This window comes from Macrotis lagotis, chromosome 1 (genome assembly GCF_037893015.1).
Source record: "Macrotis lagotis isolate mMagLag1 chromosome 1, bilby.v1.9.chrom.fasta, whole genome shotgun sequence".
Taxonomy (NCBI): Eukaryota; Metazoa; Chordata; class Mammalia; order Peramelemorphia; family Peramelidae; genus Macrotis; species Macrotis lagotis.
Genome location: NC_133658.1, coordinates 906,726,134 through 906,751,247, shown reverse-complemented (window position 1 = coordinate 906,751,247; position 25,114 = coordinate 906,726,134). Strand labels below are relative to the sequence as shown.

Sequence of the window (25,114 nt, the reverse complement as noted above, 5' to 3'; positions counted from 1 at the left end):
TCATGTGTACATTATTCTCTTGGTTCTGCTGCTTTACTCAGCATCAGATCCTGTAACTCATTTTATGCTTCTCTAGAGTCCAACCATTTTTAAGGAACAATAATTTTCCATAGTATTCGTGTACCATGACTTATTTAGCCATTCTCCAATTGACAGGAATCCCCTCAATTTCCAATTCTTCATCACTAACAGAGAACTACTATGAATATTTTGGGAAAGAGCAGGAACTTTTACCTATAACTGAACCCTAGGGTTTGGCCTGGTACTTTAGGTACCCACATGTAAGTTTGCTGACTGACAAATATAATCACAGGGCCCTTGAGTTTCCTGACTACCCCCATTCTATATACTTCTGAATCAGTTCCATTCCTGCCATCTTGGCTCCAGCTCCTGAGCCCTCACCACTCCTTCCCAAAACTGTCTAGTTGTCCTCTTTTATTGTCCTAAATGCTCACAAATAATGTCTTCTTTGATCCTCTTGGAAAGTCTGGAAGATAGTGCCAATATTATCACTTTCATTGTATAGTTGAGGAAACTGAGGCAGATAGAATTTAAGTAATTTGCCTGAGTGCCTGAGGTTAGATTTGAACTCCCCTGTTCTTAACTCCAGACTCAGCCCTTTCTCAACTTAATCACCCAGCGTGGGTGGGGTAGATTGGGAAGGAAGCATTTCAGGAAATGGGGGAGATGCCTGCTGTCTGTTCCCGCTATAGGGAAGGAAGCTTGAGTCTACATCATCCCCTACCCCCACTCCCAGCTCTATTGGACCTTCCCAGATGCCTCAATAAAATACCTGAGGAAAAACCAGAACACTATGTGGAAGGGGTGGAGGAGGAGAGGAGTAAAACAAAGGAAGGGTTAGGTGTCACAGCTGGACAGTAGGACAGAAGCCCTTGTCCATGGACAGTGGAAGGGATCTGGGTAGGGGAGGGATTCCTTCGTAGAGGCAGGAAACCACAGCAACTGGGAGAGGAAGAAAGAGGAAGAAAGGGGATATAAGAGGAAGTCAGAGGCCGAGTCCCTGCCCTATGGGGCCCATGTGATCTGGGCTGAGATAAAAGCTCCATCCCTGGAGAGACCTCTGTCCTCTGGGGGAAGAAGAAGACAGAGCAGAGGCAGGATTAGGCTGCAAAGAGGGACCACCTGAGACTGGAAACTGCAGGGACAGCTCCAGAGTCTGTACTTGGGCTCTGTACAGGGAAGGTCAGGATTCCTGGGACTGCAAAGAGATTGTCCCATACAGTGAGCAGCACAGACCTATGGAAAGTCCCTCAGAAGCAACTCACTATGGGGGCAGCCCTTGGAAGAGGCTCCTGATCACAGGTGAGACACCTGCTCTGCTGAGGTCCAGGAGAGAAAAAAAGAGAATTTGGGGGAGTCTTAGTCCAGGTGGAGAACAAAAGGAGAAACCAGTCACAGGGGTCTGTTCCAGAGACAATCAGTGCAGACCAGCCAAGAGGAGTCTTCCCTGAGCTGGGGCAGCTCAGGGTCATCTGGCCACATCCCCTGAGAATCATACAGCCCTGGATCTCAGCAGCCTCTGAAGAGGCTAAAGGAGACTTACAGTCATTGGAGAATGGGGCGGGGAGCCCAGCTCTGAGGCTTACTGGATGTGACCACAGGCCCCTCTGAGCTTGGATTTACCTAGAACATTCCTCCCAAGGCTGTTTGGGAGTCAAATTCTCTCAGCTTTAAAATGTCTCCACGGTTAAGTAGGAAAGACTTTCCCTAGGTTTGGGTCAGAAGATCTGGGTTCAAATGGTGTCTCTTCTATTTCCTATTTAATACTGGCTAGACGTGTTACATTATGAGTCTCAGCTGCCTCATCTGTAAGTTGAGGGTGTTTCTCTCTGTGATCTCTAAGATTCCATCCTCAACCACAATACTTTACTGATTCATTTCTCCCTTCAGTGTCTGGCCTTCCACACTAGCAGGTTCTTTCTGGATCCAGTCTCTGGAGGGAGCTTAAATCCTCTGTAGAGCCTGGGACAGAAACACTAATATATAGGTTCATGAATCCCCTCCACATAAATCCCAGTAAGCTCCCAGCAGACCTGGGGGCAGACTCAGCAGCCCCAACCCTTACCTTGAAGACAGCTCAGGGACCTGGGCCTCTCAGGAGGGCAGAGGACCCTGCTGACCTCTGCCTCCTTCCTCCCCCCCTCAGCCTCCATCCTCAGCTGCTGGATCCAGTCAGCATCTGCTCAAGGTGCTCCCATCACCATTGTGCCAAACCCGCCCTATGGAACAGTGGGCGATGATGTCATCTTGGACATCCACGAGTTCTCAGGACAGGCTTACATATATACTTGGTACAGAAATTCAGTAGAGGAGAAGAACAGGATAGTTTTCTACCATGTTCCTTCTGCAAATCAGTATCCAGATGATATCCGGGAGAAGGTGTTCTCCAATGGCTCCATGCTCATCCCCAACCTCTCCCTCAATGACACTGAAAACTACTCTGTTCTGATTGTTGATTCAATGGGCCTGTCAAGACAAGCATCTGGACATTTATCAGTGTATGGTAAGCACTACCCTTCCCCTGGGCCAAGCAGTTTCTCCCAAACTCCCCCAGTCTGGTGTGAGTGGCCACCGCTAAGTTCCTCACCCAGGGAGCAGGAAGAATCCAGAACATGATGCACCCCTACATAGAGTAGACCAAGGGGGTGAGAATCCCCAAACCCAGACCGACATGATTATGGGTCACAGAGAGCCCAGGCAAGCTCAGAGTTTCCCAGCTTCTGAGGCCCAGATTAGGAGCAAGAAGAACAGAGCCACAGACCATATAAGGTCTACAAAATCCAAATGACCTTTAGGAGAAAAGAAAAGGTTCCTCAAGCCTGCTCTAGGCAGATGGAAGGTAACTTCCTTGTTCCTAGGACATACTGTGAAAGTAGAAGGGTCACTGAGGGCACAGGATGGCATCTGCACCCCTCTAGGTATGCCTGAGACAAGGCAACCTGTTCCTGAAGTTCACCTGCCCCAAGATATTTAGGAGCCCATGAAGCAGGGGGAGCTTTGTTGGGGTGGGGACAATCTCTGATACTCATGTGCCAACTGGGATCAGTGGAGTTCCAGTCCAGAGTGCCCACTCCCCAAGAGCCAGAAGCCTGGCTGCCTTGTGCCCAGGATGATCTGGACCCTGGTTCATCCTGAGGCTCCCAGTGCTGGAAGAGGGAGCATAGAGGCAAAATACCTGTAGGAAAGGCCAAGAAGGTGAAGCCCAGGCTTGTCTGAAGGGACAGAAGGTCCCAGCTTCTGCTGAGAATGCAGCTGAATGAGGTGACAAATTAAATTCTATATGGGGAACAAAGAGTTCATCTTTGGCTCCAGACAGGGGCAGCTCTCCCAACATGGAGAGCTTTCCAATTGGGCAATAAAGCTACAATTCATATAGTGTCTGAGGGTGTGTGAAATGCTCTCTGTGTATCATATTTCATTTAATTCTCACCAAGACCTGTGATGTAGGTACTCTATTTTTGTCAAGAAGAAAATGAGACTGAGAGAGACTTAGAGATTTGGCCAGTCACACAGCTAGTCCATAGCTGGGACAGAATTCAAATTCAGGCCTTCCTGACTCCCATGCCTAACATTCTGTCCACTGTACCCTCCAGCTGCTTCCTAGCACAGAGGGTTATCTCAGGAGAGAGTGACCTCCCCAGCCCTGGGAATCTTCAACTCCAAACCAGATGACCCTACCCAGGGATCCCTCATCAAGTCTGGAAGGGAGAAGGGAGAAGATGTCAAGAATCCCAGAGGCCTTTTGGGGGTAGGTTCTAGCTCTGAGATTGTGTGGTCTCTTAGGGAGGACTGACAGCTCAGAATATCCAGGACTTTCTTTCATGATGGGCATTCTAGAAATAGTCTTAGACTTCTGTCTGAGGCAGGGTACATTCAAAGACAATGGGGTCAGAAGCAGGAGCCAGTGTTAGGGGAGGGCCCTGTTGATCATCGCTGTCTATCTTTCTGTCCCTCAGCTCCTGGACAGAGACTATTGTGGGAGTAAGGATCTGGGAATCATCCACCTTTTGTTCCACAAGCATTTATTAGGCACCTACTGCATGCAAAGGAAATGAACCGCCCCCCCATCCAAAAAAAGAGCCACTAACTTCAAGGATCATGGGTACTATTAAGGAAATATGCAAACATAAACATGTGAGGAGAAGAGGAATGAGTCCAACTTCTGGAGGGAGGCAGCCCCTCCATCAATGTCTGCAAATCATGTCCATAGAGAGCTGCCCAATCCTAAGCAGTTGGTTTGTATCTGGGGCAGAAGTAGCACCCAGGTGCTTGGCTCCCTCTAGTTAAATAGAAGGTCGATAGGCAGGGAGGAAACCAGCAGATGATGGCATCAGGAAAGGTCTCCTAGGAATTATTCCATTTAAGGGGCATCTGAAAGAAGGGAGAAGCTTTATAAGGGGGAGGAAGAACAGTATAGTAGTTGGGACCAGAGAAGAAAGTTCAGCCCACTGAACTCTCTGAAGAATCTGGGAAGAAAGAGGCCCAAGAGGACCCAGTGATGGGTGCTGAGACAAAGAACTTGGTTGTGTTCCCCTCAGTTCCCCTGAAGAGTCTTCTCAGGCTTGGAAGCAGCAAATGATTGGCCACTAGATACAAGCAGAGCTGGGTTTCCAGAGTTTCTAACTTCTGATATAAGGGTGGGACCAAAGAAGAGAGAGCTCTAGAGGTGGGGTCAGAAGGTCTGGATTCCTAATCCAGTTCCAACATTTACTGTGTGACCTCTGGGTGAGGCACCTCAGCTCTTTGACTCACCTTGGTCTCATCTGTAAGATGGAGGGATAATACTCCCAGCATTTCCTTCTTCTCTGGTTGTCCTAAGGAAAGATCCTTCAAGTGTGATGGAGATGGGAATCTTTATACTCCTTGGCTGCTCCACTAACTCCTTCTACTCACACCACTTCATTAAATGAAGTGGGCGACTAGGTAGCCCAGTGCACAGTGTTGGACTTGGAATTTTTTTTAATTTTCCCCAACCATATGCAGGAGCAAGTGTCAAAACTGTGAGTTCCAAATTCTTCCTCCCACCCCATTCCCTTCATTGAGAAAGCAAGTTATTTGGTATAGATTAAAAATGTGTAGCCATGAAAAACATTACTACAAGTCATCTTTTAAAAGAAAACACAATACCCTCCTAAAAAAGAGAAACCTCAAGAAAAATAAAGTGAGGAAAAATATATGCTTCTCTTTGTATTCAGACACCATCAGCTCTGTCTTTGGGATGGATAGCCTTCTTTGTCATAAGTCCATCAGAGAAATTGCTTTAAAACTTTTCTCCACAGTTGCTATTGCTAGCTGTATTTCCCTCCATCCTATTCCTCCCCACTCTCATTTATGCTATTCTCGCTCTCCTTTCACCTCATTTTGTAGGAAAGGAAATTGCAAAGAAAAGGAAACAACCCAAAGAAGGGATCACAAGAATACTCTGTAAATGTGAAAGGTCTACCCCTTTGGGCAAAGACTCAGTCCTAGGCATAGGAGATGCAATTATCGATTAAAGACTCTTGGGCTTGAACCAGCTCTAGCTTTCCAGTCAAAGACTCTTTCTGCTACATGCTGCTGCTAACTCGTCTATTCTCAGTCTCTTTCTTTTTTGTTTTTCCTTTGGAATGAAGACAACATTTCTCTCTCTCTGAGCACCAGGCCCCCAGGGTCTTTTCCTAGCCTATCCTCTCTGACCTTCATCAATATTCCCAAGATGTGGAGATAATCCAGCTTTATTGAAGTCCAAGCCAAGGGAGCATAAACTCTTTCAGATCTTGACAAAGAAGAAAGGTTGCAAGCACAGCCTGGGGAGAGGATGGAGAAATCTGTCATCCCTAGACCAGCCTGCCTCAGCCTGAAAAGATTCAGTACCAGGAGGCTTGAACTCCAGGTGAATGTTTATAATAGTCACAGCAACTCAGGGATGAACTTTCTTCTAAGGACTAGAAAAGCTGTGGCCTGCATCAGAGAAAGAGATGTCCATGCCAATGAAACCACAGCTTCATGGTCTCATCTTCCAGAGCCTCTGGTCTTCCAAGATCTTAGGAAGTCTACTTCCAAAACAGATATTTTGTTGGAAGGGTAAGAATAAGAACCACACATAGCCATTTCATGTCAATTTTCTGGATTACTTTCCAAACCTACCATCAACAGTAGCAATTATGACCCCAGTACAGAACAAGGACAATGTCATCTTGACATGTCAGTCTGCCAATCAAGATGGCATACCTTGAGGTTCATAAAACAAAACTCCCCAGCTGGTCATAGCATAGTGCTGTCCCAGATAACAGGACACTCACTATGATCAATGTCACAAGAGAAGATCACAGATCCTATCAGTGTGAAAACTGGAACTCAGTTAATGTCAATAGGGTTGAACCATTCACAATTAATAATACTTGTGCGTAAATTCTATTCTACATTACTCACAGTTGTAGTCTGGTGGAGTGTTCCCCAGTCTAATTCAGTCATTTGCCTGAGTACTGAAAATCAAAATTCTGAGGTTCCCATATCACTTGATTTCAGGGAGTCTACACAGGCTATGTCATGCTTTTCCATCTAGGATGAAGCAGGGTGAGCCATAATGCTATAGTGTGGAAGGCTTTAAAACCTTCCAAGTTCAGGGATCTCACTTAAGTCCATACTGAAGTAGAGGATGGGCTGTGAATTATTTTCTAGCTCAGAAATGGGTCAGAAAGACACAATGGTACCAAGTTATGGGTTACAGAATAGAAAATACCTCTTCTCTCTGCCTTCTTCTCTGATTTCTGGCATCATTTTCCTTTACTTTCTAAGTCCCATTAAGAGCTTGGCAAAATTCATGGAGTATTGTTAAAACCCCACAACATCCTTCCCCTGACTCAGGCAGGTGGAATGGGAAGTAGGAAAAAGAGGTAGAATTGTTGACTGAGGATATGACCTTGGAAAACTGAGATCATGGTAGATTATATCTTAAAGGAGGGATGACTTTTTCTTGACCTAAATCTATATGTAAGGATTCCTAAGACCCATATACTAATTTAGTTATTAAATGGAATATTATCTTTTTGAGATAACAATATGGATTAATTTCCAGGTATAAAGAGTTAAGAGAGATTCTGAAGAGCAAAATAGAGTATTCTATTGGTTATAGATGAGTTTACAAAGGCGATTGATATGCCAAAGCTTGTCCAGAGGAAGACAGCCAGGTTGGTGAAGGGTGTAGAGTCCATATGATCTACCAGTGAGCTAAGAGACCTCAGAAGGGTAGCCTGGGGATGAGAAGGCTTAGAAGAGATACACAATGGCAACTTGCTAGACTATTCCTGGGAAAGGGATGGTCTACCAATGCCATATCGGGAAACTGAATAACTTCCATTTAAAATGTCTTAGGAAGATCCTGAAAATACCCTCTACTCTCTATGAGGAAGGCAGAATGGAAACAGCTCAAAGGAAACATGGCATTCACAAGCTTAGAGTACCAACCCCAAGTGTTCTCATGGACTATTTGTGCCCAACCTGAGGTAGAGCATGCTGAGTTCATATTGGCCTGATCAGTCACAGTCAGACAGACTGTAATTTGTCTCAAACATAGTGATGTCATTTTGGTCTTCTTTGATAAAGGACAAAAGTCAACCAAGGAAATTGTTGCCCAGAGAAGAGAAAAAATTAGACCAAGATTTCATAGTAAGCATATAATAGGCCAGGATTCCAATCTAAGCCCTCATATTCCAAAAATAGGACTCCTTCTCTTCCTGTGCATTACCTTTCAATGATAAAAGTGAGGACATTCATTGAAAGGTTTTTGAAGAAAAAAATAACATTATTACTATGGAATTTAAGGGCCATTACATTTGGACAGTAATATAAAGATGAATTAATTAAGTGCTAGAGTAACAGAAACACTGATCAGAAAACTATTACCAGAAAGAAAAAAAATGAGGGGCTCTGGCATAGAAGATGGAAGGAGGGGATGATATGAGAGAATTACTATCCAAGTTGAATCAGCACAAACTAACCTTAGGAATACTAGCAAAGAAATTGTTTAGATGTGAGTCTGAAAGAGCAAAATCAAAAATGCTTGCAAGGATTCATCTGGGTGACTGAGAGGTGAGTGATGCCAACAACAGAAATAGGAAAGGGCAATGGGCTCAATGTGTGGAGGAAATCATGAGATCAGAAGCAGGATATACAGGGTTTGATGTGCTTACCCAAAATTCAGGTGATTCCCAATACTCACCAAACACCTTCTACTGGAATCTTGCCAAAGATATCCCCAGCCTGTGAGGAACAAAGTCCTGGTCTGTTTCACTGCTCATCAAGCATTTTTAGTGTTAACAGTCTACCTGCCACTATGTTTAAGGGCTAGGCTATTTTTATTGAAAAACCAATCAAAAACACTCAAAGTTCTTTTTCCTCTTATTGGTCTATAGCAAGAAGAAATGACATCCTGATATCTGGAGGGTCCATTATTGGAATTGTGATTGGAGTCCTGGCTGGAGTGATTCTTATTGGGGGTCTCATCTATTTCCTGTTCTTCAGAAAGACTGGAAGGTAAAATAATGCTTCTTTTGGTATTCCTCCTTCCTAATCTGTCACCCTGAATGGAGAAGAGATATAAGCATGATCTTCTGAACCCTGTACCCTCTTTTAAACCTGCTCTACCTTCCTTTTCCAAACTCATACATTTTGGATTAAATTCATTGGGAATCATCTTCTCTGGGTTTTCATCTAATTTCATTCCTCAGATTGATAGCCTCTTGGAAACAGGCATTCATTTCATGGTGTTGTGGGGACTAGACCTAACCCTTTTTAAGATCCTCAAACAAAGGCACTGAGGTCCAAGAAGACACAAGGAAAGAATACAAGAGCCGTAGAAAGAAAGGAAATAGGTTACTACTCACAACCTAGTGGAAAATCAAGTGAAAGAAAAGACTATTTAGCCAGATCCAGACTGCACAGACAAGCTGAGAATGAGAATAATGCTATCTATAGGTAAAGAAACTAATGTAAGGAAGTTTTATTAGGGATAAGGCATGACAGCTGGTAGTATCAAAAGATACAATTTGAACCTGCTCTAGTGGTCCATTCCAGCTGGGGGTGGGGATTATTTTGCTTGGGAATGTGAGTCCCACTTGACTTTTCTTTCATTAGGGCTAGAAAACACTACCTGTCAGAGAAGAACCACTCAGCACCCAAACATGGTAAGTGAAAACATCTTCCAATGAAAATGGTACTTAACCACAACCTTGGTAGATATTGCTCTAACCACAGTGTCCTTTATTTCAAAGAGAATCTATGGAAAGTTCTTCTAATCATTGTCAACTTCTTTTGATTATCTCTGATAGAAAGATCATGAAGCCCAAACAAAGGCAACTCTGAAAACGATCCTCCATTTGACTCATTTTCAACAGTATTTATAATCATTACACACTTTTTAGCCAGATTCAAAGCCATAGTATTTAGAGGACTAACAGCTATGTTGCTATTTGTACAGGTCATTGTGTTGGGGACTATTACCATTCTCCACTCTCTTTTCTACTACTCTGTTCACATTCTGACAGAACTTAGCACCTGTGTAACACTAGGGTAAATATCCCACAATTTTGTGATACATAGAGAGAGTTGGAGTATCTGACCTCTGTAGTCCCTTCAACCTCAATATCTATCTTTGAAGTTATTACTCAAATGCAAGCTGTCTTTTAAACACAAAATTAGTCATTGTGTCACCATGGGCTGCAATTGCCAAAGATTTCACCTCACCAAAACCAATGTATTGAAGATGAGACTTTCTATATTTAGAGATAGAAGTCCTTCCAGAGAAGAGAAACTTTCCAGAGTTTCCATCCCAGTGACAAAAGTCTTTGGCAACTCTGGGTCACCTCCTATCCTTGATGAGTCATCTGAGATATGTGTTGTGATCAAAATGACACAATTTTTACATCCATTAAGCTTTTACGTTCCAAGAATTTCTCTGTTCCCTCAATCAAGATAGATTCATAGATGAAGGGAGAAGATAGGATTGGATCTTTGAAGATTCAGGCTTGATTTAGAAGACAGGCTCTTAGAACCAAAAGCATTGAAGACCTAACAAATCTGAATGTGTTCATCCCATATATGAAATCTTAGAATCTCAGATCCTCAGAGTCTCATATAAAAGAAATCCTGGACTTTTTTCCACTGGATTTTTCTCAAGCTCTTACCACACCTATAAGGTTCTACCTCATTCTTTTCACTTCCTGACTTCACTTTCTTTCAGATTCAATTAATAACATACCTTCCACAAGAAGTCTTTCCTGATATCCCTTGAATCAAGTCTTCCCTCGGTTGATTGTCCTTCCAATTTATCCTGTCTATATATCTTGTTTGTTCTTAGTTTATAGGTTGACTAATTTTTAGACAAATTTTCTTAAAAGTAGGTAGTGGCTTCTGCTTTTTTTATTTTTTTTAGGTTTTTTTTTTTTTGCAAGGCAAATGGGGTTAAGTGGCTTGCCCAAGGCCACACAGCTAGGTAATTATTAAGTGTCTGAGACCGGATTTGAACCCAGGTACTCTTGACTCCCAGGCCGGTGCTTTATCCACTACACCACCTAGCCACCCCACTTCTGCTTTTTTTAACAAAGAGCCTGTCAAAAAATAGACACTAAATGAATGTCTGAGGATGGGATGAGGAGGAAAGAATTCTCTTCCGGTCCTTCATTTGTTTACTGAGTGAGTAAGGGTGGGAAGGAGGAAAAGTCAATCACTGATAGAATTCAGACTCAAGATACACTAAGGAATTATTCTGTCTTGGTTTCTTTCCCTATAGGTGAGGACACCACCCTATATGAAAACACAGCTTACCTAAAAGACTCAGCTTTGCCTGTACAGGTAGGGACAGAAGGTCTATTTCAATCACTTCCAGAACTTTGAGATGTTGGTCAGGGGACTGGAAGGAAAATCTATGAACAAATCTTGAGACTGTTCCTGATTGAATCAATTCCTGACTGAGTCTGACCATTTATGTTTCTTATAGAATAATATTCCATGATATTCATATACAATAACTTGTTTAGCCATCCCTCAAGTGATGGAACATGTAGGACTTTTCCTATTTTTATGATTTCTTTTGGATATATGCCTAGAATTAGAATTGCTGGGTTAAAGGGAATGAACAATTTTGTAAGGTTACCTTATAAAAAAGAAGGGTAAAGAGAAGACTCACTATTCATAACATTATCAGGAAGTCTGTTTAGGGACAGGTCTGGAGAAGAGAAAACTTTTGGAGGTGATGTGGTAGTATATGGAGACCTAATTAGTATCTCCAGAGGCATGACATGTTGGGGAAAGATGAGATTTACCATCCTTGGTTCCAAACAGCAAAATAAGGACTAAAGAATGGAATTTATAGAAGTTGAAGCTTGAGGTCAGGAAATTTTCCCAAAAGTGAGATGTCAGTGGTTCTTTCCTCACCACTCCCTTCTCTCCTACCAAATATGACAAAATTCATCACCTCAGCCACAGACTCTTGCAACAGATTCTTCATTGGTGTCCTGAGTTCCATTGTCTCCCCTCTCCTTCACACAGTTGACAAACATAAACCTGAGCCACAGATTTGACAAAGTGTCCACTGAGTCAATAAAACCTAGTAGCTGCCTTTTGGAAGGGAAAAAAACTATAAACAACCCTATTTTCTATTTGGGTTCAGTTATCAATTACAGTGGTTCATGGAACTCCCATTCTCACTGTTAAAGGGGAACCTGTAGTTTTTAAACTTCTTCTAGGCACTGAACTTAAGGGATTTACCCAGATTTTTTAAGGCCTGTTTGGGTAACAGGTCAGATCAAAAATCTGCTTCTTCTGACTTCAAGATCATTTCTTTCCCCACTAATCCTTCCTCATTGGATGGCTCTTAGATCAGTGTTTCCAGGTTTATTTTATTTTATTGTCCTTCCTGAAATCATAGGTTCAACTTAATTAATCCTTATATTGTTCCATCAACGTGCCTTTCCTGGGCCTCTGTTCAGGCTATGTCCCATGTCTGGAAGATGTTCCCGCCTGATTTCCTTCTCACTGAATCCTGACCCTTTTGTGTTCTTTCCTATTCCTAGTACTCTACCTCTGGTCCTCATACTCTATATGTTTGGTACTTGGATGTTTGATTACCTCTTGTTTCCATCCAATTCCATTCAATTCTTGGACTGTTTCATTCTTCTCTGGTCATTCAATGAATGAAAGAATGAAAAATCACATAGAGAATGATGCATATTCAAATAATATTCAATGCTTACTATGTGGCAAACAGTCTGCTAAGTGATGAATCTTCTTTTTTTTAATCTTTTCTAAAATTTATTTTTTTCATTCATATCCACATGTATATTTTTAAGTTAAAAATGTCTTTCCACTCTCCCTTCTGACTCCTCCTCCCCTCAGCAGCAGTCTAGTTGGTATTTTATGTACATAATTTGATAAACATGTTTACAGATCACATTTTTGGTATGAGGACTTAGCGTTAAGGGAAAGATATACATAAGAAATAACTTTTATAAAGTGTTCATCAGATTCTGGTTTTTTTTTGCTTTGTTTTGTTTTTCTTCCTCCAAATGGGGATAACATTGTCTATAACTGGTCTAATACAGTCATCCTAGCTCTCAGAACTGCTGAAAGGAGCTGCTTCTATCAAGGTTGATCATCTCACAATGTGATTAATGTGTACATTTTTCTCTTGGTTCTACTCCTTTCACTCAGCATCAGATCCTGTAAGTCATTCCATAATTCTCTAGAGTCTGACCACTTATGGTTTCTTATAGAACGAGAATATTTCATGGTATTCGTATATCATAATTTGTTTAGCCATTCCCCAATTGATGGGCATCCCCTCCATTTCCAATTCTTTGCCACTACAAAAAGAACTGCTAGGAATATTTTTGAACATGTGGGACTTTTCCTACTTTTTATAATTTCTTCTGGATATAGGCCTAGAATTGGAATTGCTGGGTCAAAGGGAATAAAAAGTTTTATTGCTCTTTGGGCATAGTTCTATATTGCTCTCCAGAATGGATGAATCATTTCACAACTCCACCAGCAATGCATCAATGTCCCAACTCTCCCACAACCTTGCCAACATTAATCATTTTCCCTTTTTGTCATCTTAGCCAATCTGATAGATGTGAAGTGATACCTCATTGTTCTTTTAATTTACATTTCTCTAATCAATAATCATTTGGAATATTTTTTCATATGATTATATATAGCTTTAAATTTCTTCATTTGATAACTGTCTATTCATATCCTTTATGATTTATCAATTGGTGAATGACTTGTAACCTTATAAATTTGATGCAGTTCTCTATACATTTTAGAGATGAAACCTTTATCAGAACTGCCAGTTTTCTGCTCTCCATCTAATTTTTGGAAGCATTGATTTTATTAGTGCAAAAACTTTTAATTGAATATAGTCGAAATCATTCATTTTCCAGTTTTTAATGTACTCTCATTCTTGAATGGTCATAAATTTGTCCCCTTTCCATAAATCTGACAGATAGAGTATTTCTTGATCTATTAATTTATCTTTGGTGTCACTCTTTATGTCTAAATCCTGTACCCATTGTGACCTTATTTTGGTATAGGGTGTGAGGTGTAGAGTTTTTGCCAGACTATTTTCTAGTATTCCTAACAATTTTTGTCAAAATTCTTATTCCAGAAGCTGTTGTCTTTGGGTTTGTCAAATAGTAGGCTGCTGTAGTCATTTACTGTGGTTTCCTTTGAACCTATGAATCCACTGATCCAGGACTCTATTTCTTAACTAGTACCAGGCAGTTTTGATGACTGCCATTTAAGAGTATAGTTTTAGATCTGGTAGAGCTAAGCTACCTTCCTTTACTTTTTTTTCCCTAGGTTAGTAAAATAGTTATTTGGTAGTTTGATTGGTATGACACTAAATAAGTTAATTTAATTTGGGTAAAATTATCATTTTTTTAATTATATAAGCTTGAACTAACCATGGGCATTTGACATTTTTCCAATTATTTATATCTGACTTTATTTAAGTGAGAAGTACTTTATAGTTGTGTTCATACAGTTTCTGGGTTTGTCTTGGGAGGTAGATTCCCAAGTATTTAATGTTGTCTACAGTTATTTTAAATGAAATTTTTCTTTCTATATTTTACTCTTGGACCTTGTTGTTCATAAATAGAAATGCTAGTGATTTATGTGTGTGTGTGTATGTGTGTGTGTGTGTGTGTGTGTTTATTTTATATCGTGCTACTTTGCTGAATTTGTTAATTGTTTCAAGAGTTTTTTAGATGATTTTCTCAGGTTCTCTAAGTATACCATCATATCATCTGCAAAAAAGTAAAAGCTTTGCTTCCTCTTATTCTTTCCATTTTCGATTCTTTCCATTCCTTTCTCTTTTCTTATTGCTACAGCTAGCATTCTAAGACTGTATTGAATAGTAATGGTAATAATGGGCATCCTTGTTTCACCCCTGATTTTATTGGAAATACTCAGTTTATTCCCACTATATATAATATTTGTTGATGGTTTCAGATAGATACTGTGCATTATTTTAAGAAAAACTCCATTTACATACTTCTGGCCAAGGTGGCAGGGAGAAGACAGGCACAATTCTAAAGTCTCCTGATCTTCCCTCATAAATAATATGAAACAAACCTCTTAACAGAAATCCGATCAACAAAACCCAGAAATAAAAGCCAGGAGAAGAACATCCACCTCAGGATCTGTCTTCTGCAATCGTGGGTGAGTCTAGGCACAGAGGGTGGACTCTGCCAGGAGCATGGGACTGGTAAGAGGCTGGGAGCCTAGATTAGACTGATTAGTGGAGGGGCTGGAACCCAGGAGCCTGAGGGCCAGAGAACCGGACAGGCTTGATCAGCTGCTGGGCTAAAGCCTGGTTGACCATGGGGGCTTGGGTCAACTAGAGAGCAGAGGCACTGGTGGTGGTACTGACCCTCTGGGGCTTGCCAGCAAGGCTAGAGGGAAAGTTCAAAATATGGCACACAGGGACTGCTAGGTGGGGCAGTGGATAGAACAGCGACCCTGGAATCAGGAGTACCTGAATTCAAATCCAGCCTCAGACACTTGATAATTACCTAGCTGAGTGGCCTTGGGCAAGCCACTTAACCCCATTGCCTTGCAAAAAATCTAAAAAAAAAAAAATACAGCTCCTATTCCTACTAAAAACACTAGAGAATGTAGGAATAAATGGACTGTTCCTTAGAATAATAAGCGGTATCTATCTGAAACCATCAACAAGTATTATATGCAATAGAGGCAGAGGCATTTCCAATAAGATCAGGGGTGAAACAAGGGTGCCCATTAACACCACTACTATTCAATATTGTATTAGAAATGTTAGCTTCAGCAGTAAGAGAAGAAAAAAGAAATTGAAGGAACTAGAATTGGGAAGGAAGAGACAAAACTTTCTCTCTTTGCAGATGACATGATGGTATACCTAGAGAATCCCAAGAAATCATCCAAAAAGCTACTGAAAACAATTAGCAACTTAACAAAGTTGCAGAATAAAAAATAAACCCTCATAAATCCTCAACTTTTCTATATATGACTAGCAAGATACATCAGGAAGAGCTCGAAAGTGAAATCCCATTCAAAGTAACCTCAGACAATATAAAATACTTGGGAGTCTATTTGCCAAGGCAGACTCAGAAATTTTTTGAAAACAATTACAAAATGCTTCTCACACAAATAAAATCAGATTTAAATAACTGGGCAAGCATCAACTGTTCATGGATAAGTTGAGCTAATATAATAAAAATGACAATTCTACCAAAACTAAATTACCTGTTTAGTGCCCTGCCAATCAAAATTCCAAAAAATTACTTTAAAGAGTTAGAAAAAGTTGTAATTAATTTCAAATGGAGAAATAAAAAGTCAAGAATTTCCAGGGATTCAATGAAAAAGAAGTGCAAAAGAAAGTGGCTTAACCCTACCTGATCTAAAATTATATTATAAAGCATCAGTCATCAAAACTGTCTGGTATTGGCTAAGAAATAGAGTGGAGGACCAGCAGAATAGATTAGGTGCAATAGTAGGAAATGATTTTAGTAATCTGCTCTTTGATAAACCAAAAGAGTCCAGTTATTGGGATAAAAACTCTCTCTTTGATAAAAAACTGCTGGGAAAATTGGAACTTAATATGGAAGAAACTTGGATTAGACCAACACCTCACACCCTATGTCAAGATAAGATCAAAATGAATACAGGATTTAGACGTAGAAAACAATATAAGCAAACTAGAAGATCAAGGAGTAGTTTACCTGTCAGATCTATGGAAAGGGGAGAAGTTTATGACTAAAGAAGAGATGGAGAACATCACTAAAAACAAACTAGATGATTTTGATTACATTAAATTTAAAAACTTTTTGCACAGACAAAACCACTGTAACCAAGATCAAGAGAAGTGTAGTAAACTGGAAAACAATCTTTAGAACTAGTGTTTCTGACAAAGGACTCATTTCTAAAATATACAGAGAACTGAGTCAAATTAAAAAAAACAAGCCATTCCCCAATTGACAAATGGTCAAAGGATATACAAAAGCAATTTACAGATGAGGAGATCAAAGGGATCCATAGTAATATGAAAAATTGCTCTAAATAATTACTTATTAGAGAAATGCAAATTAAAGTTTCTCTGAGGTACCACTTCACACCTCTCAGACTGGCCAATATGACCAGAAAGGACAATGATCCATGTTGGAAGGGATGTGGGAAATCTGGGACACTAATACATTGTTGGTGGAGCTGTAAACTCATCCAACCTTTCTGGAGAGAAATTTAGAACTATGCCCAAAGAGCAACAAAAATGTGCATACTCTTTGATCTAGCAGTACCACTACTGGGTCTATACCCTGAAGAGATGATGAAAAAGGGTTAAAACATCACTTGTACAAAAATATTCATAGCAGCCCTGTTTGTGGTGACAAAGAATTGGAAATCAAGTAAATGTCCTTCAATTGGAAAATGGCTTAGCAAACTGTGGTATATGTGTGTCATGTAACACTATTGTGCTATTAGAAACCAGGAGGGACAGGAACTCAGGGAAGCATGGAGGGATCTGCATGAACTGATGCTGAGCAAGATGAGCAGAACCAGAAAAACACTGTAACAGCAACATGGGAATGATGGTCAACCTTGATAGACTTGCTGATTCCATCAGTGCAACAATCAGGGACAATTTAGGGCTGTCTGTGATGGAGAATGCCATCTGTATTCAGAGAAAGAACTGTGGAGCTTAAACAAAGACCAAGGACTATTACCTTTAATTTAGAAAAAAACTGAAATCTTATTGTCTGATCTTGCTATCTTTTTTATACTTTACGATTCTTCCTTAAGGATATGTTCCGTCTCTCATCACATTCAATTTGAATCAATGTATACCATGGAAAGAATGTAAAAAACTGCCAAATTGCCTTGGGGGGGGGGGACAATTAAGATTAGCAGAAAAAATCGTAAAACTCAAAATAAATAAAATCCATATAATTCAAACAAAAGAGAAAAACTCCATTTATTCCTAAACTTTCTAGTGTTTTTAATAGGAATGGATGTTGTATTTTATCAAAGGCTTTTCATATGATTTCTATTAGTTTTGCTATTGATATATTCAAATATGTTGAGTGTTTTCCTAATATTGAACCATCTCTGCCTACCTCATATAAATTCTACCCCATTCTATGTTCATTAAGGAGATTGATCTATAATTTTCTTTGTCTCTTTTGGTTCTTTCTGGTTTAGGTATCAACACCACATTGGTTTCATAAAAGGAATTTGGAAGAACTCTTATTTTTTAAATAGTTTATGTAAAATAGAAATTAATTATTCTTTAAATTTGGTAGAATTCAGTACAGCAAAGTAGCAACAAATTATCTCTTTAATTTCTTCCCTTTTGGGGGTTAGTTCACCCTTTTCATTTTTGATCCTGGTAACTTGGCTATCTTCTTTCTTTTTTTTAATCAGATTAACCAAAGGTTTGTCTACTTTATTGGCTTTTTTCATAAAACTAACTCTTAGTTTTACTTATGAGATCAAAACTGCCTTAACTACATCCCATAAATTCTGATATGTCTCATTAGTGTCATTTTCTTGGATATAATTATTTATTTAATTTCCAACTTGGCATCATGGTCTGAGAAGTATATATTAATTATTTCTGTCTTTTTGCATTTGATTGTAAGGATTTTGTGCCCTAATACATGGTCAATTTGGTATAGGTGCCATGTACTGCCAAGAAAACGATATATTCTTTTCTATCCCCGTTAAGTTTTCTACAGAGGTCTATCATATCTAAGTTTTCTGAGATTTCATTCATCTTCTTAACTTCCTTCTTGTTTATTTTCTGGTTAGATTCACCTAGTTCTGTTCTGAGAGAGAGAGATTGAGTTCCCCCATTATTAAAGTTTTGCTGTCTATGTCTCCTTGTAATTCATTCAGCTTTTCCTCTAGGAATTTGTATGCTATACCACAAGGTACATACATATTTAGTAATGGTATAGCTTCATTACCAAAGGTGCATTTTCTGAAGATGTAATTTCCTTCCTTCCTTATCCCTTTTAATGAGACAGATTTTAACTTTTTCTTTATCTGAGATCAGAATTTCTACTCCTGATTTTTTTTTACTTCAGCTGAGGCATAATATATTTTGCTACAACCTTTTACCTTTACTCTGTATGTATTTGTCTGCTTCAAATGCGTTTCTTGTAAACAACATATTGTAGGATTCTGGTTTTTAATCCATTCTACTATCTGCTTCTGTTTTATGGGACAGTTCCTCCCATTCACATTTATAGTTAAAATTACTAATTCTGCATTTCCCCTCCATGCTATCTTTTCCCATTTATCTTTTTCCTCTTTTCTTTCCTCTTTTTCCTCCTCACCAAATTTTACTCCTTTTTCCTTTGACTTTTCTTTTAAAGATTAACTTTCAGTTTATTTTCACTTATACCTTCAATTTTGCCTTCCATTTTATCAGTCCCTTCTTCCCTTATCTTTCCCTTTCCCTGCGGCCCTTCCCTGTAGATTAGGATAGATTTTTAAATCTAAGTAGATTTATTCCCTCTCTGGGCTAAATCTATTGAATAGAATTTACTCAGCATTCACATTCTCCCTTCTTTCCCTCTAAAAGTATCAATCTTTGTGCCTCTTCCCTTGGTGTTATTTATCACTCTAATACTATTAATCAATCACGCTTTGATTATTTGATTGCTTGGTAAATTCCTATTGTTATCAAATATAATCACAGATTGATTGCTTGATTGCTTGATAAGCAACATTGTCTCAAATTTCATCAAATTATAATTATACTTATTTTTTATTTTGCCCCCTTTTCAAGTACCCTCCAAGGACACATAGTCCACCTCATGAGTCAAAGAATCATTTCTTTAACTATTTGTGTACCTCCCTCCAGTCCTGTTTTCTCTCACTCTTTACCCCACCCACTTAACTCCTTCTTTCACATTTTACCCTTCCCTCCCCACCCAGTGTACTTAACCTCTTGTTAAATGAAGCATGGATTAAGTCAAACCCTAATCTAATTAACTGCAAGAATCTTAAAGATCTCTAAATACTGGAGGCTCAGAAGGTCTCACCTGGGAACTTTGCAAATGATTGTAAATTACAGAGACACTGACTCAAGACTGCCCAGTTTATGATGCCCTCATTAGAAAAAATGCTAAGCTTCATCAGCACAGCAGAACTAAAGTGGGTCAAAGGATAATGAGACACTTAAATTTAAAGTTAATACCCCTGCTTTTCATCAGGACCTTTTGCCTCAAACATAGTGATACCATCTTGGACCTCTTCAATGAGACACAGGACCCAACTATACCCATATCCTTTAGGTTCATTCTCTTCAATCATATTCTACCTTTTAATTATCCTGAATCAATTTCTCAAGAAGTAGAAATTATAGCTTTCCTTTTAGGGTTGTATACAATTTGACAATCATTTGATTTGTCTTTGTTCATTTTTTCCTTTCCCTTTTCATTTACCTTTTTTGGCAATGCTTGAGTCATGTATTTGGCTATTAAATTGTCTGTTCAGTTCTGGTCTTTGTGTCAGGAAATTCTGGAAGTCCTCCATTTCATTGAACATCCATCTTTTCCCCTGACAGTATATGCTGAATTTTGCAGAGTAGTACATTCTGGGTTGTAATCCTAGATCCTCAACTCTTCAATGTATGATATTCCACTTCTTCCAGTCCTTGAGTGTTGAGTCTGTGTGAGTCTGATTGTGTTTCCTTTGTATCTGAATTATTTTCTTTTTGCTGCTTGCAATATTCTCTCCTTTATTTGAGAGTTCTGGAATTTGGAAATACAGCCCTTGGAGTTTTTATCTTGGGATCTCCTTCTGAAAGGGTTCTGTGTATTTTCAATAGTTATATTTTTAGCAGATTTGGACAGTTTTCCCTTATAATTTCCTGCATGATATTTTCCAGGTTCTTTTTTTTTGATCTAGGCTTTCTGATAGTCAGATGATTCATAGATTGTCTCACCAGGTCATTTGTTTTCCCTAAAAGGTACTTTACATTTTCTTCAATTTTTTGAGACTTTTTATTTTGTTTGATGGAATCTTGTAGTCTCATAGATTCATTGGCTTCCATTCAATTCTAATTTTTAGGGTTTTATTTTCTTCAAATACATTTTGTGTATCCTTTTTAAAGGTGTTGAACTCTCTGGTCAATTTTTCATAATTTTCCTGTATGACTCATTTCTTATTTCCATTTTTCTTCTTCCTCTCTTCTTTGGTTTTTAAATTCTTTTTTAAGCTCTTTGATGAGCTTTTGTATTTGAGTCCAATTTATGGACTGTTTTGACACTTCCCTTGTGAGTGATTTTTCATTAATTTCTTCTTCAGATGTGGCATTATCATCTTCATAAAATAATTTTCTATAGTGAGCATTCTTTTAGCTTTTTTGCCTATTTTTGTTGTTTTAGCTCTGTTCCTGGGGTATAGGGAGTATAGATACAAACTTTTTATGCTGGGGCTTGAGTCTGATCCCTGGCTTGTCATTGGCCAACATGTGGCCTATGCAGGCCAGAACTGTCTTTGCAGAGTTTTGTTTCCTCCTTTATGTCCAGGTTCCAACTTATTAATGGTTTGTTCCAGACCCATGTCTTGTCTTTTGCCCCAGTGTTCCCATGGTTCAGACTATGTTTGGGTTGAGATTTTCCCTGCTGCTATCTAGCTTCCCGGACTTCTGGCATTGTCAAACTGCAAGGATCTGGATTGCACTGTGACTAGAAGTCTCCTGCTGGCTTTCCCTGTTCTGCTCTTGGGCTTTACTTCTCCAAAGAGACAGACCACTGAAAATCCTCCACTGTGTCTACCACTGAAAATTTCTTTTCAACTTTTTTTTCTTGGTGGGATCTGTGTTTGAATGTCAGAATAGAGGTTTCATTTATCTTTGGTAGATCAAAGTTTCAGTAGCATGTTAGCTTCACACCACCATCACACTCTGCCCTGAATTTTCTAATTGTCCACAATGAACTTGTGGTTACTTTGAGGGAGCTTTCACACCAAGAAATATTGAACAGATAGGGGCATTTTCTTTGGCAAGTTTAATGGAATCAAAAGTCAGGCTGGAGTTGATTTGATTATGATTCCAGAACAAGAAAGGAGGAGAGAAGGGTTGGGGTGAAATGTCCAGAAGGGTAGTTTATAGGAGTGAAAGGGTTAAGACATGGAAGGGTTTTGTGGATCAATCAGGGAAGATGGTGGGAAACGTTCTAGAAAGGAATTAACCCTTGGATAGAGCCCCAGCTTTGGATGCTGGGCAGCTACTGAGGCAAGTGCTATTCAAGACACAAAGGTATATTAATAGCAGCATTACCATGCTGGAAAAGCAGAAGGTTTTCCAGGATTTGTGGCATGCAGTAGATACTAATAAAATACTTGTAGAATGGATACAGATGGAATGGGCTACCTGGAACATGATGGGCTCCTCTATACTGAGTCTCCAAGACATCCTAGATGGCCACTTATCAATAATGTTCTTGATATCTGAGTCCCACTAGATGATCTATAAGATATCTTTTAACTCAGGGGGTCCATGATTGTGAGATTTCTAAGACCCCTTCTGATTGTCTCACATCATAACTTTCCTTCTAGATCAAGCCTGCTCTTTCCTAAATTCCTTTCAGCTCTAGAAAGCTAGTCATTTGGAGATTATGACTGTTGTTTTTCTGCCTCTGCAGGGCTTGGGTTCCTCCTCTACTTCTCCTGAAGTACAAACTGAGAGAATCTATCAGGTAAGTGCCTAAGAAGAAGCCAGACCTTACTCAGGAACTAAGAAAGAAGTCAAAATGTTGCTTGTTGTTAAACTTTCTTGATAGGACAAAGAAAGTAATAGGGTCAGGATGGAGGAAAGTGGAGACAGACATTTTTGAGGGAAGAGTCTTTTTTAACACCATTCTCTATTCTGGGATGACAGTAACATCTCTTCTCTCTATCTCCAGACATTGGACATCACCAAAGTGCATGTCTATGACAAGATCATTCCCAAGAAGAACCCTCAAACCTAAGGAAAAAAAGAAAATCCTTCATTAAAGGTGGTTCAGAGATATCTCTCAGAGGAGAGTATTGAAACACCTGGGTCAATGGAAAAACCCAGAAGCTGTATTTGAGAAGAGGGAAGGCTTCCAGGGACCCAAGAGCACCCAGATGCCCCAAATGAGACTGCAAGGAGGGAAAGAAGCTAGGATCTGTGTGCCTGAGATGGGTGAAAACTAAGGCAAATTTGGAATAAATTTGGGTACATGTTCTGTTGCTCTGCAAGTGCTTCAATATTTTCAGCATCTTCATATTTTGCTGTTTTCTTTATGAATTTTATCCATGTAAAATCTCTTTTAGAACTTCTCCACTTATTTGTCCTGAACTCAAGTGTAGATGATCCATCAGCTTTCCATAGTCCTAAATGTCAAAGGGTCCAGGGTTTTGTGCCCTGAGTTCCAGTGAACCAGTAATCTTTGACTCTGGATGACATGATCTCAAGGATGGGTCAAATCATGTGAGTCCATCAGAGGCAGAATTGACTAATGCTGGTAGAAAAATCATGAAACAAATGGAGAAAACCTATCGCAGAAGGACAATGGCAGTTGTGGGGAGCAAGAATGTGCATGACAAAAAGAAATACCAGAAATAATCTTTAATGACATTTATCCTTGGAGCCCAAAGGTGAACTCTATTCATTTAGTATTTAACAAAAGGTTAAAAGGATATCTAGGGTCAGCAGCTGGGTAGGACCCTTAGCTACAGTCATCCTCAGATAGGCATCTCACTACCATTTTATTTTAAGTTTGTACCAACTCTTTCAGATATATTTATAGAAGAATGCACCCCAATTTTTTTGATTTTCTGTCCATGTTTTGTACCAGTATTCTTAATACTTCCTCCCAATGAATGCATTTGCTAATAACAATTGTTTTTCTTTTTATTGCAAATATAGAACACAGTGATAGGAACTCATGAGAAAAAAATATTCAAAATCCTTCAGCTTTCTCTGAGAAAGAATAGTCATAACTTTTGGGGAAAACCTTAAATAATGAATAGGAGTATGAGTTGGGTGAAGTGCCTCCTATCATGCAGATATCCAAAGAGGGTCAAAAACAGAAAGAAAGGAGATATAAGTAAATGAGTTTTTATAGAAATAATTTGTGTTGCTGTAACAAGGAACTGAAAACAACATGGGTTTCTATCCAAAGGAACATGGATTAATAAATGGTGATGTACAAATATGATGAAATTTTATTGTGTCATAAGAAATGTGAATTTGATAGATTCAGAAAAATATGAGGGTTATTTTGCGAACTGATACAGAGTGAAGACAGCAGAACAAGGAGTCCAATTTATGGAAAGGCTACAAGAATAACAAAGGTGGAAAACAAAAAAAGAAAGTCTCAAAACTTAGACCATAGAGGGGCTAATCATGACTTCAAAAGATGGCTAATGAAATGAACCTCCTGGAAAGTTATGTGGCACAGTGGATAGAGCACTAACCCTGGAGTCAGGAGGGTCTGAGTTCAAATGTGACCTCAGACACGTAATAATTGCCTGGCTATGTAACCTTCCCTTAACCCTATTGCCTTAAATAAAAAAAAAAAATTTTAAAAAGAAATGTTTAAATGTCCTACCTCCCACCTCTTGGCTAGTGGGATAATGGGCCTAGCCCTTGTCAGTTTCCCCAGGAGATCAAGATGAATAAAAATAAGGGAACCATGAAAAATTTCTCCTTAATAACACTGCAACACATGACTCCAAAGCCCCTGTACCCCAAAGCCATGTCCAACCAAACAAAGCCTCCTAAATTGATGGAGCATAGAGCTGTTTCTTCTCCTGGATACACACACTTTAAGAGTCCCAAAGCTGAACCTAGGCTGTGCTTGAGGCAGAGGAAGGTAGAGTATTGTATTTGGGCCAGAAGACTTACCTTTGAATCTCATTTTTTATATTTCCTCCCTTTGTGAACCTGGGCATTATTCTGGTCTGTTAGACCTTTTTTCCCCACTGTCAAATGAGGTTTTAGGGAAAGATCATCTCTTTTGTGGATGTTGCTCAGTTGTGACCAAAACTCTGTGATTCCACTCGAAGGTGGTCTATCCCCTTCTCTATCTTGGAGTCTTTTCCTTTCCTTCCCATTCATCTCATGTTCTCAATCCTTCCAAATTCAGGGTGTTTTCCGAACAAGACCTGTCTTTTCATTCTTTGGCCCAAGTATTTAAGCTAAATCTTCAGTATTTGACCTTCCAGTGGTTAGCCTGATTTATTATCTTTTATTATTGTCTACTTTCATGTCCTTTGTTGTCCTAGGGACATTCAAAAGTCCTCTAGAGCACCACAATTTAAAAGCATGAAATCAGGGTGGAGCCAAGATGGTGACAACAACGGATCTTTGCCTTAGGCGCTGTCTCATAAAATTTATAAGCTAAGGTCTCTAACTAAATTTTCAAGAGACAGAACCCACAGAGGGACCCAATGAGGCAGTTCTCCTACTCAGGATAACCTGGAAAAGAGCAGAAAGGCTCTGCTCCCCAGGGTTGTTGGGGTGGTCCACCAGAGGGGTGGCCCACCAGAATGAAAGAACTTCAGCCTCCCGGAGGCAGCCCCAGGGCACTGGGAGCCACGG

At 39.6% G+C, this 25,114-nt stretch overlaps 1 protein-coding gene across 1 annotated transcript; it reads left to right on the top strand.

The window, feature by feature from the left end:
- Window positions 1-1,043: 1,043 nt before the first annotated feature.
- LOC141509643 (cell adhesion molecule CEACAM3-like) lies at window positions 1,044-24,693 on the top strand. The gene is made up of 7 exons (XM_074219333.1): window positions 1,044-1,323; window positions 2,168-2,524; window positions 8,415-8,535; window positions 9,136-9,185; window positions 10,790-10,851; window positions 22,188-22,241; window positions 22,449-24,693. The coding sequence occupies exons 1-7, from the start codon at window positions 1,260-1,262 to the stop codon at window positions 22,512-22,514; spliced, it is 774 nt and encodes a 257-aa protein (XP_074075434.1). The 5' UTR covers window positions 1,044-1,259; the 3' UTR covers window positions 22,515-24,693.
- Window positions 24,694-25,114: the final 421 nt, after the last annotated feature.

Excerpts from the sequence above, each read along its gene's own strand:
- LOC141509643 (XM_074219333.1), top strand. The coding sequence starts at position 1,260 with ATGGAAAGTCCCTCAGAAGCAACTCACTATGGGGGCAGCCCTTGGAAG. Across the intron at positions 2,525-8,414 it reads TGGACATTTATCAGTGTATG|CAAGAAGAAATGACATCCTG; the intron begins GTAAGCACTACC and ends ATTGGTCTATAG. Across the intron at positions 22,242-22,448 it reads AAACTGAGAGAATCTATCAG|ACATTGGACATCACCAAAGT; the intron begins GTAAGTGCCTAA and ends CTCTATCTCCAG.